Raw genomic sequence first — 17,054 nt, 5'->3', positions numbered from 1 at the left:
TAATAACAAGTGTTGTCAAGGATGTGGAGAAATTGGAACCATAATACATTGCTGGTGGGAATGTGAAATGGTATAGCTGTTTTGGAAATCAGTTTGTCATAAAATTACCATATAACCCAGAAATTCCCCTCCTAGATATATATCCAAGAGAAATGAAAACATGTCACCACAAAAACTTGTACATAAATGTTCATACCAGAATTATTCATAATAGCCCAAAAGTGGAAACAACCCAAATGTCCATCAATTGATGAATGGATAAAGAAAACATATTATATCCATACAATGGAATGTTATTCAGCAATAAAAAGGAATGAAATACTGATACATGCTACAATATGGATAAACCTTGCCAAGTGAAAGAATCCAGTCACAGAAGACCACATATTTTATGATACCATTTATATGAATTGTCCAGAATAGGCAAATTTATAAAGGTAGAAAGCAGACTAATGGTTGCCTAGAGCTAGCCAGGGGAACGATGTAGTGGGACTGCTAATGGCTCTAGAGTTTCTTTTTGGAGTGATGAAAATGTTCTAAAGTTAATTGTGGGGCTGATTGCATAACTCTGTGAACATATTTTAAAAAGCATTTAAATGGTTGAATTGTATAGTATGTGAGTTATATGTCAATAAAACTGAACAACAACAAAAAAATGAATGATCAGAGTATTTCAAGCAGAGGGAACTGAAGAGGCAGAAAAATTTGTGCCATCAACCCGCATAGTTTGGAATAGCAGAAGTCAGGAAAGAAATCAGAAATAAGCAAGATGATGCTGGAGAGGTAGGCTAAGACTGAATCAGAAAGGGCTATGAATGTCATGCTAAGGACTTGGATTTAATCCTTAGGAAGAGGAACCTATTGAAGGACTTACACGGAGGGTGGAGATGATCAGATTCGTCTGGTATGAAAATGTACCTGGTTTCTATGGGGTCAATAGATTGGATGGGACCCAGAGATTGGGTTAATCTGTAGTAACCAGGCAAGTGATATATCAAAGAGATATTTAGGAGAAAGAATCAATAGGATGTTGCTTGGAGGGAGTAACTTGACCTGACCCTAGATTAGCAGCAGGCACTTTTTCACCTTTTGTAGGTACAGATAGATTGATACTCCCTTTTACAGGGCCTAATTAATTATTCATATTTTCAAGCCCTCCCACATTCACTTCAGGACGACACTCTAGACATTGATCTATAACAAGATCCGAGATTCTTCCTGTGGCTGACTTTCTCGGTGGCGTGGGGCCAGCTCTTCGTAAGCCTGAATTTCAAACTTCACTATCTAAAAATATACAATGCTAATACCTGGATGTAATGTTCGGGCTTCAGAAACTAAAGGATTACAACTTTTCCTAAGGTAAATTAGGAGAAAGAAATTACAGAATCAGTGCTAGAAATTAGGTAGTAAGCAGTTGTTTGAAAATAATTATCCTCAAAGACATAGAGACCTTTACACAAAAAAGATAGATTTTTAAATTAAAATTAATTCCCTGACGAGAACAAAATAAGGAAAAAAAAAAAAAAGGCTTAAACCCAACCACGTAGTCCTATACAGAATAATTCCTGATATGGAAAATTATTTAACAGTGGAATGGATAACGAAAGCCAGTTGGGCAACTCTTGCTCTGTCCTTAGAGGATAGATTTTTATTTCTCTGGGAAGGCTTTGGTATGGCCCTGTCCATCAGGAGTGGTGCCAGCAGCTCCTGGGCAGGACAGCAAGAACTTAAGTGAAGGATTGCCCAGAATCTTCCTTCCCCCTTGCTTGCATTGGTCACAGAGTTCTATAAAGACAGATCAGTGAGCTCTGATGGTCTCTTTGAGTAAAAAGGCTCTGGCTACATTTCTGTGTGAAAACAGGAACAAAAGTCCCTGCTCACGGGTAGATGCACTTAAGATTCCTACCTTCTACGTTGGAGACAAAGCCCAGACTCCGCTTAAGGTCAGAGCAGATAGAGTGGAGACACCATCGGAATTTTGCATCACAGCGATACTTGTTGGCACCGCAAGTGTCATAACAGACGTCCAGCTGGTTGCAGCACTTGGTCATTGCTGGAATGCCCAAGTCCATCTGAGGAAAAGTGAAGGAAGAAAAGTGAAGGAAGAAAATGCCACGTTTAGACCAAGGACCTTAGGCAACCTTGCCTACCTTGTTCTCAAATTCCTGTTACAGATTCAGATCAATTCAGAAGCACCGATGACTGGAAAGAATACATCAGGTTGACAGTCACAGGATGCTAAGTTTTGATCATGATATAGTTATTAGTTTAAAAACTTTGAATGGCCCACTTCTTTTTCTTTTAGGGTTTAGTAATTTTCAAATTCACAGGCCACTATAGTGCTAAAAATAGAAATCAGAAAGTTAGGCAAGAGGGCATAGCTTCAAGACTTGCAAATTCAACTAAAACCTATGCTATATGAGATTTTGTTTAAACAAAAGATTCCAAGGCTCAGAAGTATGAAAAATTAAGCCTCAGTTCATGAAGAGGTCACCAGCATTTATCAGGGATCCATCCCATGCAGCACTGTTTTAAGTATGTGTATATGTGTTTGTATGTGTTGAGGAATAGAGTGGGGATAGAACATAGTTCCTGACCACAAGGGGACTATGATCAAACAACAATGTAACACACACACACACACACACACACACACACACACACACATTTATAAAGCATCCTATAAACAATTACAAATGTGTCATAAACTAAGTTCATAGACTGCCACATGTAGAGTTATCAAACAGGAGTTTTTTTGAGAGGATTATTAGAGATGATGGTAGACTTAAGATACAGCAGGTAAAGAAAGGAAATAATGAGCAAATCATATATGAGCAAGTCAATTAGTTTGTTTAGTCTTTCAAGGGTCTTAGCAGGGTGATTTATTAAGGAGAAAGGCAAGTTGATAGATGGCCTTGACATCCAAAATAGCAAGTTAGATTTGATAAAGACTCTTGAGGAAGGAAGGGACATGATACAATAAGTGATTAAAGAGGAGTAATCATTCTGTGGTTTGTAAAACAGATGAGAACAGGGTGAGTTTAGACATGGATCTTTTTTTTTTTTAACATCTTTATTGGAGTATAATTGCTTTACAAAGTTGTGTTAGTTTCTGCTGTATAACAAAGTGAATCAGCTATACATATACATATATCCCCATATCTCTTCCGTCTTGCGTCTCCCTCCCTCCCTCCCTATCCCACCCCTCTAGGTGGTCACAAAGCACCGAGCTGATCTCCCTGTGCTCTGCGGCTGCTTCCCACTAGCTATCGGTTTTACATTTGGTAATGTATATATGTCCATGCCACTCTCTCACTTCGTCCCAGCGTACCCTTCCCCCTCCCCGTGTCCTCAAGTCCATTCTCTAGTAGGTCTGCATCTTTACTCCTGTCCTGCGCCTAGGTTCTTTTTTTTTTTTTAATTCCATATATATGTGTTAGCATACAGTATTTGTTTTTCTCTTTCTAACTTACTTCACTCTGTATGACAGACTCTAGGTCCATCCACCTCACTACAGATAACTCAATTTCGTTTCTTTTTATGGCTGAGTAATATTCCATTGTATATATGTGCCACATCTTCTTTATCCATTCATCTGTCAATGGACACTTAGGTTGCTTCCACAGACATGGATCTTTTGCAGTTCTTCTCATAATATAGACTTGGACTTGGGTGGAAGCTGTGAAAATCTGGTTTCGAGGTATGGGTGGGGATTGATTAACCAGCTATCATAGATCCTTTCCTCTTGGGTCTCCTTAAGTGTTCTCTTGTTTGAACTTTTACTACAAGACCACCTAGAGCAGAATATGGACTTTGGTAGTTTAAAATGCCCTTTTAAGCAAAAACCAAAACAAAGCCTTATTACATTAAGAGATAATCTAACTCATTAGACTAGGCAAAGGCCTGGACTCAGCAATTCTGGGTAAATTCCCATCATCTGATACCTGAAGCAAACTACTTTGCTTGCACCTCACCCCTAAACCTAAGAATACATCACAACAGAGGTAACAGAATTAGATGAGTATAGTGGCTATCATTCAATTCAACTCAATTGGAAATTCTTGAACTAGTTCTAAATAATATTTGTACCAGTAAACAAAATGACATTACTCCCAAAATAGAGTGCACACCACTTCCTTAGCTACTAAATTGATATCAAGTAAAAGATATTAGCCAAAAATACATTGTTTCTCTAATGTATATTTGGAAGGATTGTCTTTCTTTTGTGTCCATTCACGTATTGATGATTGTGGACCAGGTTAGGCATACAGCTGTGCAGGTTGTGCAGTGAACAAGAGTGTCATATCTAAGGGCGCACCTTCCCACGAGACATCATAGATTTATATATTTATTAAGAAAAATATCCAGCCAGTGGCAGGCATTTCCTTTTCTTACAAAATCAGTATATTAAGCTTAGTTTCTGACAAATGGAAGAAAACCATCTTGAGGAAAGGGAACTTTTTTTCAATTTGCACAAAAATGCCACATGGGTGAGCAGCATTTTAGTTAGAAGAATAAACATTATGCTGCTTAGAAAATTACTACAAAAATCTTTTGAACCAGCAGAAAAGTGACGTTTAGCCTGATTAAGACACCAACTAAAGACATAGCTAAACTATGATTTTAGATATGAAATCTTTCTACCTACATTTTACATGAAACCTCTTTTCTAAAGTGAAAAAGGTAAAAGGGCTTCCAAGGGGGCTTAAAAGAAATTAATTATTCCTTGTTTTTAGAGGAAGTCGACAGTTTGAGAAATGGTCAGAGGCAAAATGATAAATGTTTAGCCAGTGGCCGGTTGTGTGTGTGGGCATGTGGATGGGTGGAGGTGTGTTTGCCGGTTTCTATGATGTTAATACTCCAAACATAGTTGGTTGGACGGTACCGTCACCAAGTCAGCTGCTTGCAAAAGTGCTGAGGATACAGCAATCAGCCCTCACTGGTACTGGTCAGTACCAGTTTGCTCCAGTACATCACTGGAAAGTCTCACCAATTTAAATAAGTCAAACTTGTCAGATGTATTTCAAATTAAGTTATGTTTGGTTCACTAAGGCTCAGCTGATATTTGCATTGGTGCTTTCAGAGTTCACTACACAACGGCTTATCTGGGGGATAGCTGCCTCTGAGAAAAGGAAATCAGAAACTTTCCTTGAAAATTATCTCCCTTTCTCTGTATCCAATTTAAAATACTAATCGTATTTCTCAATCATATTCCATAAGTGTTGAGTTCCATCAGTGGTAACTCTTGGATTAGTTTTAGTTAAGACCAATCACCTAAGAAAACAATGGTGGTGTACATACACTTTCTGGTACCTTGAGACCCAGGAAATAGGAACTGCAGCCGTTGGGCTCCTGAGGCTTGTATCCAGGTCTGGGCATTGGTGCCTTTCCTAGCAGGGGAAAGAGAGGAAAGAAGCGGGAAGAAATGTTTAGAAATTAAGCATTTGGGAACATTCATCAAATAAAAATGATCTAAAAAGCATGTTCAGTTTTTCCTCTAAAAGTCAGTGCTCCTGGGACTTCCCTGGTGGCGCAGTGAAGAATCCGCCAGCCAATGCAGGGGACACAGGTTCAATCCCTGGTCCGGGAAGATCCCACATGCTGCGGAGCAACTAAGCCCATGCGCCACAACTACTGAGCCTGCACTCTAGAGCCCGCGAATCACAACTACTGAGCCTGCATGCCACAACTACTGAAGCCCACACACCTAGAGCCCGTGCTCTTCAACAAGAGAAGCCACTGCAATGAGAAGCCCGCGCACTGCTACAAAGAGTAGCCCCCACTTGCCGCAACTAGAGAAAGCCCGCGCGCAGCAGCAAAGACCCAACGCAGCCGAAAATAAAATAAATAAATAAAAATTTTTTTTTAATTAAAAGAAAAAGTCACTGCTCCTCACCAGACTTAAATTAGGTGGTGATGATGATTATGATGATATCATAAAAGAGTAATAACCTTCAGACCAGGTTGGCGTTTTTCTCCTAATATTGAAGAATTTTATGAGCACTTATTTACTAACAATTCTAATGTTTCTTACATGCACAACCTTGAAGATAAGGTCTGTGGCAAAACTAAACTAAAACTCAAGGTTTCTCATTCTTTTATCCACTGTAAGACCACATACTATGCACAAAGACCTGATCATACACTTAAGGGATCAGAGTTAAAACAGTACCACAAACTTTTTTAGAATAACATGAAGGAAATTTTGCAAGATTCCATAAATGCAGACAAAGCATTGTTTACCAAAGGGCAAAGAAAACACCCCAATGAAACATTTTAGGTACCTGTGTCACAGAACTAAGGCGAAACTATCTGAAAAGCTTTGGATTTCTTGGTTTCTCCTACATGGCTTTTGGGTAATTTTATAATCTTGCAAATACATACAGAGAAGCTTTGTCAGTGTGTCAAGGGTAGTCATTATAGATAAAGATAACCTTGACCTGAGATGACCTCAGGACAGTCATCTGCAGTGAGTATTTTTATCCCATTATCCAGACAAGGAATATGGGGCTAAGAGGTTTTGTGACTTGCCTGAGTCATATAGAAAGTGGGGGGAATTGGGATATAAATCCAGATATCCTGTTTGTCTCCAAAGCCCATGTTCTTTCCCCAGTTCCTTTGCCTCATGTAGGAGATGCAAGACATAACAAAAGACGGAGGAAATAAGCTAAGAATTAATCCTCCAAGTGAGACATATGGCATTTCCTCTTTCTTTTCTTTAGTCTTCTCCTGCCAGGTATTTTATTTTCAATTATTTTGTATTATGAAATATTTCAAAACTGAAGTCAGAGAAACAAATACCCATGTACCCACTACACAAACACAATGAATGTTAACTTGCCAAATGTGCTGTAAATATTTCTTCTGTTTAATTAAATGGTGTAAGTACAGTTGAAGCCCCTTTGCACTCCATCTTTCTGTTTTAATTTTTAGGTACGAAGTCTATGCTTTAGAGCCCTCCCTCCTTATTATTCTTAAAAACTGCCTTCATTACTCTTGGACTTTTACTCTTGCATATGAATTTGAGAGTCAAATTAGTCTATATGAGACATGTAGATTATGTCTACAAGAGATGAAATGAGGATTTTTATTTAAAATACATTGAATTTATAGATTAATTTGGAGACAACTGACTTTCTTATAATATTCTGAATTCCCAAACATGGGCCTAATATAGCTTTCCATTTACTTAGGTCTTCCTTTATGTCTTTCAACAGAGTGTTATAATTTTCTCCATATATATTTTTTTAAATTTTTTGGCTGTGTTGGGCCTTCGTTTCTGTGCGAGGGCTTTCTCTAGTTGCGGTGAGTGGGGGCCACTCTTCATCACGGTGCGCGGGCCTCTCACTATCGCGGCCTCTCTTGTTGCGGAGCACAGGCTCCAGACGCGCAGGCTCAGTAGTTGTGGCTCACGGGCCCAGTTGCTCCGCGGCGTGTGGGATCCTCCCAGACCAGGGCTCGAACCCGTGTCCCCTGCATTGGCAGGCGGACTCTCAACCACTGCACCACCAGGGAAGCCCTCTCCATATATTTATTATACCTCCAAATACTGTATTATTCAGATGCTTAAACAAGATAGGATATCTCATCAAGATCCAGAATTAAGGCTCAGAAGCCTGGAATGATAAATCTGACCTTTTCTGGAACCCAGGCTGCTTCTAGCCTTCAGCTCTACCAGCCCTGGAATTTAGCCCTGACTCTCATGGTCCAAGATGGAGCTTCAGCCAACACATCCATATTACAAGCAGCAGGATGGAAGAAGGAGGTGGAAAGGTGAGAGCTCCTCTCTTTAATAAACACACTCCAGAATGTTACACACATCACTTCATCTTACTTCCCTTTGGCCAGACCTTAATCAAATGGCAACACCTAGTTGCAAAGGTGGGCTAGGAAATGAAGTTTTTCTTCAATGGAGGCAGCCATGAGCCCTGCTGGAAGTTGGGAGGAGGGCTTATGAATGTAGAAAAGGGGGACAATAAGCAGTCTCTGCCACAGTCTGTTTGGGTATTTGTTGCTGTGGTACAACATGTGTATATGATGGTGTTTCAAGATGGCCCTCAGTGATCCCCATCTCCTGGTATTCATAACCTTGTGTATTGTCCTAGGGTTGGTCTGTGTGATCAACAGAATATGGCAGAAGTGGAGCTATGTTGCTTCCAAGATTACAGTATAAAAGACTACAACTTCTGGGAAGGGTAAGCTGGGACAAAGCGAGAGAGCAGCATTGACATATGTACACTACCAAATGTAAAATAGATAGCTAGTGGGAAGCAGCTGCATAGCACAGGGAGATCAGCTTGGTGCTTTGTGACCACCTAGAGGGGTGTGATAGGGAGGGTGGGAGGGAGACGCAAGACGGAGGGGATGTGGGGATATATGTATACATATAGCTGATTCACTATGTTATACAGCAGAAACTAACAACATTGTAAAGCAATTATACTCCAATAAAGATGTCAAAAAAAAAAAAAAGGCTACAACTTCTGTCATGGAAAGGTCCATTGGTAAAGAACTAAAGCTTCCTGCTAACAGCCACATGAGTTTGGAAGGAGATCTCCAGCTTCAGTCATATCTTCAGAGACTGTAATATCAACAGGCAGTGTGACTACAACTTTATGAGAAACTCAGAGCCAGAAACACCCAGCAGAGCCCCTAGATTCCTGACACTCAGAAACTGTGTGATACAATAAATGTTTGTTATTTTCTGCTTCTAAGTTTGGGGGTCACCTGCTACTCAACAATACTTAACTATTGCAGTTGCCATTATGATTTGCATCTCTTTTTCATTACATTTTTTTCTACAACAGCTTTATTGAGATGTAATTAATATATTATACGTTCACCCATTTAATGTGTGTAATTCAATGGGTTTTAGCTTTTCACAGAGTTGTGAAACCATCACCACAATCTAATTTTAGAACATTTTTATCATCCCCGTACCCATCTTTAGCAGTCACGCTCCATCTTTCACAGTTCATCCATATTATTTTTATGGCTGAATAATATTCCATTCTCTGGATCTACCCCAGTTTGTTTATTCATCCACCATTGATGGACATGGTGGTCATTTCCATCTTTTGGCTACTGTGAAGAGTGCTGCTATGAATAATTGTGTACAAGTATTTGTTTGAATATCTGTTTTCAGTTCTTTTGGGTATACATACCCGAGGAGTGGAATTGCTGGGTCACATAGTAATTCTGTTTAACTTTTTGAGGAACTATCAGCAGGCTTTCTTCAGCAGCTGTACCATTTTGCATTCCCACCAGAAATGCACAAAAATTCCAATTTCATCAATCCTCACAGTTTCACTACAATGTATCTATAGGTGGACTGTGTATCCTTACCCGACTTGGAACAAGCTGAAGTCTCGGGTGTCTTTCACCTCTGGAGAATTCACAGCCCTCGTCTGAATTTTTCATTTTCTTCATTCTCTATAGTTTCTCCTTCTGGGCCTCTTATTACTGAATGGTGAGTCTTTTTAATCCTGTCCTTCATATATCTTAATCTCTCTTTCATATTTTCTATCTTTTTCTCTCTGTACTGAATTTTTACTAGCTTCGTCAAATTTATTTTTCATTTTACTAATTATCTCTAGGTTGACTAACTGCTAGGTTATCTGCTATGTAACCCATCCACTGAGTTTTTTTCTTCTGATGACTATAATTTTCATTTCTTGGAGTTCTATGTAAATCTTCTTTAAATCTGTGTATTCGTTTTCATTGAGTTCTGTTTTTTAATTATGTTTTCTATTCCTTCTTTTATTTCTTTAATAACTTCAAATGTTGTTATTTTTTTATTATCTCCAGTCCTTGGGATGCCGTTTCATTTTTTAAGTCTACTGACTCTCCCGCATGGTGGATTATCTTTTCGAATGGTATGTAATTGTTTTCGGGAGGGCTTGTTTTTCTAAATGAATTCCTGTGCCCTGTGTCACATACTACAGAGTAGTCCCTAATTGCTTTTTCTGTGGCTCTCGGAGTCCCAAGATAAGTGAGGCACATGTCTTTATGTTAATTTCTCAGCTTGGGATACTCACACGAGGCCAGCTGTATAGATTCAGATTCCTCACCTATGCATAGTGTATGCTTCAGGAGTGATTTTTTTTTTTTGGCTGCATTGAGTTTTCATTGCTGTGTGTGGACCTTTTCCAGTTGCAGCAAGCAGGGGCTACTCTTCCTTGTGGTACGCAGGCTTCTCATTGCAGTGGCTTCTCTGGTTGCGGACCACAGGCTCTATGTGTGTGGGCTCAGTAGTTGTGGCTCACAGGCTCTAGAGCGCAGGCTCAGTAGTTGTGGTGCACAGGCTTAGTTGCTCCGCAGCATGTGGGATCTTCGTGGACCAGGGCTCGAACCCATGTCCCCTGCATTGGCAGGTGGATTCTTAACCACTGCACCACCAGGGGAGCCCAGGTAGTGATTTTTCTTAGTGGATGTTCTTTATTCCTCCTCCAAGCTCCAGCCCCAGGTGGACAGAAAGCATTCTTGCTACTTCTTGGAATATTGGATAATCCAATAATCTAATCCCTTTTAAACAGACTAGACAGTTTCTCAGGCTCTAAGCTTTATGCAGACTGTTCAGTTCCAACTTCCCAATTCTTACAGGTGAAATTTACTTTTCCTCTCTCTGTATGAGCAATAAAGCCCATTGCTCAGCCCCTGGAGTCTATATATGTTCCAGACTGACACCCCCAAGGGCCATGGCAGCATCAGCTCCTGCTACCACTTTGGCTTTTTGTTTCCCGTTCATTTCTGGAACTTGAAGTTTTCCCTTTATTTCATTCTAGGTTGAGTGTGTGTTTTTTGTTTTAATATTTTATTTCCACCTCATCTTTCTTGTTATTTGTAATGGAGAGGTCCTGTACTTGTTGACAGAGTCCACCAGCCCACCAGTAATCCCTGCATTACTTTTCAAAGGTCTTGAGAAATATAACTTAGCATTGATACTCTACTAACCTGCCGTGTGTGTGTGTGTGTGTGTGTGTGTGTGTGTGTGTGTGTGTAGCACTGGGAATACGGGAATGGGTAAAGTGTATTAAATAATATTAGTAATCAAATTACACATATGAAAATAATCACACTATGATACAATTAAAGTGTATTGTCTCTTGGAGGTGAGACTATGGTGATTTTATTTTTTCTTCAGATTGTTCTTTTACAAATGTTCTACCTATACTAGCTTTATAGAAATCAGGAAAAAAATTTCAATGAAGAAACAAATGTCTAAATTTGATGGTGAAATTTAACTCTTTAATAATTTCTCTGATAAAGGGCTTCTGCAGCAGACTCAGTCCAGTTCCCTGAGTTACCCTCTGCCCTTTTTGCAGTTGGTAACTCACAGAAGATAAAACTCTGATATCCCAGTTTGAAAGCTAATGGGACACCAACTATAGACACGCCCCACCTGGCCTGATATTGATGACAGTTTTTTTTTTTTTTTTTTTTTTACGAAAGCTGTAGAAATTCTGTTTGAAGCTTGAATTAAAAGTTCTAAGAAAAAAGGTGATGGTTTGAGTCCAGACAGAAATAAGGTACTATATCCTCATATTACAGTTGGAGCAGATTTGAGTTGTGTTGAATCTTTTCAGTTTGATGGTTTGAATCCAGACAGAAATAAGGTACTATATCCTCATATTACAGTTGGAGCAGATTTGAGTTGTGTTGAGTCTTTTCAGTTTGATGTTTTGAGTCTAGGCATCAATAATGTACAATGTCCACAAACTAATTTTATTTTTTGGTTTTGGCTATTTATAGGAGTGGGAGGCTGACCATCTGATCTTCTGGATCAGGGCTTGGCAAACACCGGCCCAAGTCCAGCCCATTGCCTGTTCTTGTATAACCTGCCAGATAAAAATGATTTTTATATTTTTAAATGATTGGGGGGAAAGTCAAAACAAGGATAGTATTGTGTGACATATGAAAGTTATTTGAAACTAAAATTTTAGTGCTCACAAAAAAGTTTTTTTCAGAACACAGGAACACTCATTCCTTATGTATTAGCTACAGCTGCTTTCACAGAAAAAAAGAGCCGAATGTCGTTATGATCTTGATGTGAGGATGGCCTTTTAAGCAAGACAAAAGATGCAGAAGCTATAAAGAAAAGGACTGATAGACTGGTTCTTAAGAAAATTTAAAACTTCTGCATAAAGTGAAACACCACAAAACACTTAAAAGACCAATGAGGGAGTTAGGCATGAAACCCGAAAGTTCTACCAGCAGGAAGGTCCGCTGCCTCCCGGGCCCCACCGTTTTTCTCTCTGTTTTGTCACTGAAAACAACAGTAAAAATGTCTGGGGCTTTATCACCCAGGTCAAGGGTTAAGCCTCCTAGGAAGGTGTGGCCCTTCTCCCCACCCAGCTGGTTCCCGCAGAAGTGGCTCTGTGTGCTCCACTAGAGGTCTACCTAGGAGTCCAAGGGCCGTATTTGAAGGGTACATCCTGCTTCCTGCCAGAAACCCTCAAATACAGCATGAGGAACACAACAAGGGAACAAAACAGAACTGTGACAATTTAACTGAAGCAATAAACTCTATTTCAGTCACTAAAACACATTAAGTTACTGCATGAGGTAAGGCGAGCTACTTGTCCTGGTTTGCCTGGGACCATCCTTGTTTTAGTACTTAAAGTCCCACGTTTCAGGAACCCGCACCCCTTCCCTCCATCACCAGCAAACCTGGACATTTCCTCACCCTTCTCGAGAACAACCTTTGCTCTCTAAGTCAGTAGCTGTTTTCTTTTTGGGGGCCACAGGTCCTCTAAGAATCTGATGAAGGCTGTGAATTCTTTGTCTAGAAAAATGTATAAACTCACAGGTTCATAAAATTTTGCTCTAAGATTTCAAACAGATAAAAAGTTCTCCTGAAAATAAGAACGCTGATATTTAAGGATACCTTTCTTCCTAGAACTAAACCCAAGAAGAAAATCATCATGAGGTCCTTTTATCAAAGTGTGACAGTGTGGATGATAGCTTAAATCGTGATTTACAAGACACAGAAACTCTGCCTCAGAGACCTTCATAAAGGCACAGAACACCTAAATCATCATTTGATGATCTCTTCCAGAAGCTGAGAGGGTGTTGTCCAGCCACTGGGATTTCATGTTTTTTAATTTTATTTTGAAAGGGAATCTGAAGAATCAGAATGCATAGTTAACCTGTTCACCAGATTTTCTCATAACATTTATAAAATTTGTTTGGTACCTGCCATGTTCCATACGGCACTAATTCTTTATATATATTATCTTTAATTCTTACAACAACCTTGTAAGGTAGGTATTATTAACATTAGTTATAAACATGAGGAAGCAAAGGTTGAGAGACGTAACTTGCCCAAGGTCATCAGCAATGAGACACCCCCCCCCTCAAGTACAAACCCCTGATTCTTCCATTACTAGTATTTCTCAAAGTCTGGTTCGAGGACCACGTGTGCAGTTCCTAGCACAGACCTACTGAATCAGAATCCCTGAGGTGGGAGAGGGAATCGTGTTCACATTAGTGCAGACCCCTTAAACGAGTTGTACCATGTATGCTATTGATCCGTGCTGAATCTCGTTATATTTACAGCCCCATCATTTGGCAAGTTCAGATGTTGTGTGTTGACCTGAAAACGAATTGTAGATACAAGAAGTGTGGAAAGCAATATTGATACGCTAGTGTAGGCTAGCAGGATACAAATACACCTTTGCCTGTCTGAACAACCTATGGGCTGAATGACCCCTTAAATAGTGCTCTCTACCTTGGTCGCACCTTGCAATCACCTGGGAAACGTTAAAAATAACGATGTCTAGGTCCAGCCCATGGAGATTCCCATTTAATTGATTCGGGCAGCAGGCATTTTTTAAAGCCCCCCCCCCCCCACCAGGTGATTCTAAGTGCAGAGCAAGGTAGGAACCACTGTTTTAAGCAGTGGTAAGTACCTACCAAATGGCAATTTTTTTTCTTGTAGACTAACTGTTGCTAACTTTTTCCTTCTGACCAAAAAAAAAAAAAAAAAAAAATTGCAGTTTTTAAAGCAGTTTTTTCCTCAAAGCGTGGTCCCAGGACCACCAGCAGCAGGATCACCTGCGAACACTTAAGAATGCAAATTTTCTGGTCCCACCCCAGACCTACCCAATCAGTATAAGAGGGGTGAGGGCCAGCAGTCTGTTTAAACAAGCCCTTCAGGGGATTTGCAGCACGGCAAGTTTCTTTTAAAGAAAGAGAAGCATTGTGCACAAGAAGTGTATCACAAGGCAAACAGAGAGACTCAGTTAGTTATTAGGCGTTATCTGTTCAAAAGCCTGCTTGATCCACAATCAACTTAAGAAGAAGTTCTGTACTGCTTGGGCACAGCCTCCAGGTTCTTGGCTCTGCTGCGTTCCAGAGGTAACAAGGCTTAACCCCCTATTTCCTGCGTGTTTTTCAGACCCCTGGTCGGACAGGTCCTGTTTTGTAGAGTGAGTGGAGTTGTTTGTGTTCCTGCAATCTCTCTGTTGACTATTCCCATCCCCCACCCGTGGCTGATGCATCGACTGACCCAGGTGCAGGCTTGCAACCAAAATTTGCTAAAATCTTTTTTAATGCTGTTTTGCTAGAGAAAAAAGAGGGTTTGGTTCTCGTTTCCCTTAAAAAAAAAAAATCCTTCTGTTATCTATTTGCTAAGCCACAGACCTAAGTCTTGTGTTGCCTCCAGGAAGGAAAATAGCACCAGTGTTGATCAAATATCTGAAGTGAGTTAACCCTTTCCTGCCCCATCCATGCAAACTAGGTGAGAACAGTCCCTGTGACAAGGCATCTCTGCATTAGTCTAACACACCTTGGACGAAGACATTGCTAGCGGTCCAGGTGGGTCCTAGCACAGATTTACCCTATGGAATCTTCACAAAGACGCTGCAGCTTCCTTTTTTCAACATTCCCCTCTGAGATGAAAGCTTCTGTGCTGTAAAACTTTTTTTTTTTTTTTTTTACTATTTGAAATGCATCCTCTTTATTTATTTATTTATTTATGGCTGCGTTGGGTGTTCGTTTCTGTGCGAGGGCTCTCTCTAGTTGTGGCAAGAGGGAGCCACTCTTCATCGCAGTGCGCGAGCCTCTCACTATCGCGGCCTCTCTTGTTGCGGAGCACAGGCTCCAGACGCGCAGGCTCAGTAGTTGTGGCTCACGGGCCCAGTTGCTCCGCGGCATGCGGGATCTTCCCAGCCCAGGGCTCGAACCCGTATCCCCTGCATTGGCAGGCAGATTCTCAATCACTGCGCCACCAGGGAAGCCCCTGTGCTGTAAAACTTTTGGTTCTGGAGGCTTAACCATGGTCTCTTAATCACTCCCCGTTTATAAGGAAGGGATTTCCCCCGCTCAAAGGTTAAAAAGGGACTGCGAGACTGGGTGAGTCCAGCAAGTGTGTAGCTCTTTTGAGTCTCTCTCCAAGCTGAGTTTTGTCTGTTGAGCGTCTGGAGAAAATATTTCTCAAGTGTTTTCCTGCTAGGCTAAACTCACCATTTTCATCTCTTAATCCCATGATGAAACATCTGGTAAACTAAACAGTGAAGCAAATGCTGTATGAGGCTGTGTATGCTTTCAGAAACATTCTCATTTGCGTTTGAAGTTACGCCTTGCCTCCCAGCTGCAAGGTCCAGGGCTCCACACTCTGCTCCCGTTACACTGAATTCCAGTGCGAGGTGAAGGAAGGACAGGCCACAGGGTCTGCTCTTCTGCAGCCAGGCCTGCACGCAGACTCCCGTGTACCCTCTTTACAAGTCAGGTGAGGTCCTACCCATTCAGTTCCACATCCCACACCAGACCTGAGGGACAGTCCCAGGCCTGCTTGGGGCCTGATGCCTGGTGGAGAGAGGCAGCTGGCAGACACCCATCCTACCCACCAAAGGACTGCCATTGCTGACTGAGGCAGGGACAGCTCTCTTGGGGGAGGGGCGGGGTCAGGCAAATTGATCAGAGACTGACAGATCTGGAAGGAAGGTGTGAACTGCATTCAGGGGGAGAGGTGAATCCATTTCCAAGGTAGGAGCAGAGTAACTGAGGAAGCTCAGAGTTTTCTGGCAGAATTTTCCCTGAATGTTCAGCTTAGTTTCCATCCCTAGGAACACCTCCCAAAGACATCTCTTATTCTTTCTCCCCACCCTTGCCACCTTTTCCTAAGTACCTACCTGCCTCACAATAAACCCATTAAATTGTCCCCAGGGAAACAATTCTCGCAAAACTCCTTGGAATAGGTTTGCCAGGTAAAACACAGGAAGCTCAGTGAAATTTACATTTCAGATAAACAACCAGTAATTTGTCACTATAAGTGTGTCCCAAATATCTCACATATTTTAACAAAGTCTTGGTTGTTTATTTGAAATTCAGATTTCACTGGGTGTCCTATATTTTTAGTTGCTGAATCCGGCACCCCTCTAAGAGGTGGATAACAGGAAAAAGCGCATGACAGATTGTGGCCCTGCTCAGGCTGTTCACAGGTCCACCAGTGAGAGTCTCACCGGAAGAGAAGCCGTGCACTCACCATATCGGCATCTGTACTGACAGACTCCATTTTTCCCTCCCAGCAGTTCCAGAAAGGAATCGAAGTAGCTGTTGACAGATTCAAAGCTGCCCCGGATGTGCCGAAGGCCCCAGTCTGAATAGGACTCCTCTGCGTCAGGGCTGGTGTCACTCTGAGCCAGGCCACCCCCCAGGCTGAGCCACAAAATCAAGAAGCTGGTGGCTAGCGTCATCCTGTAGCCAGGTAGGTACTGAAGTCCCTCCTCAAACCCCAGCCAGTGTCCCAGGAAGTCGGGTACACGGCCCACCGGCCAGATGCCAGGCAGGACTGGGAAAGGGATTATCTGGAGCACTCAATCTGTGTGTTCCCCAGAGGTGGACTTTAAACACAGCTCTGGAGGTTGGGATGAGATCAGGGCAATTAGAAAGGGCAAAGGTTAAGCAGTAGGAGGGCCTGTCTGAGGGATGGCCAGTGAGGGAGAGAACACTTCAGAGCGGATTCCCCGGCCCTGGAGCAGGGGGATGTTAGCCAACTTTTCAGAGGCATGAGTTGTGGAGCAATTGGAATTCTATCCCCAACCAGCTGGTTA

At 41.4% G+C, this 17,054-nt stretch overlaps 1 protein-coding gene across 6 annotated transcripts in view; it reads right to left on the bottom strand.

Moving 5' to 3' along the window:
* PLA2G12B (phospholipase A2 group XIIB) overlaps nucleotides 1–16,821 on the bottom strand; it is a 31,709-nt gene extending 14,888 nt beyond the window's left edge. For 5 of the 6 annotated variants that reach the window (XR_009005580.1, XM_007167694.2, XM_007167695.2 and 2 more), the window contains exons 1-3: nucleotides 16,487–16,821; nucleotides 5,302–5,390; nucleotides 1,907–2,072 (exon numbers count right to left, since the gene is read on the bottom strand). Coding sequence is in view for 5 of the 6 variants with exons in the window: in XM_007167694.2 (XP_007167756.1) it covers nucleotides 1,907–2,072; nucleotides 5,302–5,390; nucleotides 16,487–16,697 (466 nt within the window). In the remaining variant the exon portion in view is untranslated. The remainder of the gene's footprint in view (nucleotides 1–1,906; nucleotides 2,073–5,301; nucleotides 5,391–16,486) is intronic. The other variant, XM_007167693.3, reaches the window with a different exon arrangement.
* Nucleotides 16,822–17,054: the final 233 nt, after the last annotated feature.

This window comes from Balaenoptera acutorostrata, chromosome 16 (genome assembly GCF_949987535.1).
Source record: "Balaenoptera acutorostrata chromosome 16, mBalAcu1.1, whole genome shotgun sequence".
Classification (NCBI taxonomy): Eukaryota; Metazoa; Chordata; class Mammalia; order Artiodactyla; family Balaenopteridae; genus Balaenoptera; species Balaenoptera acutorostrata.
This window is presented reverse-complemented; position numbering and strand designations above follow the sequence as displayed.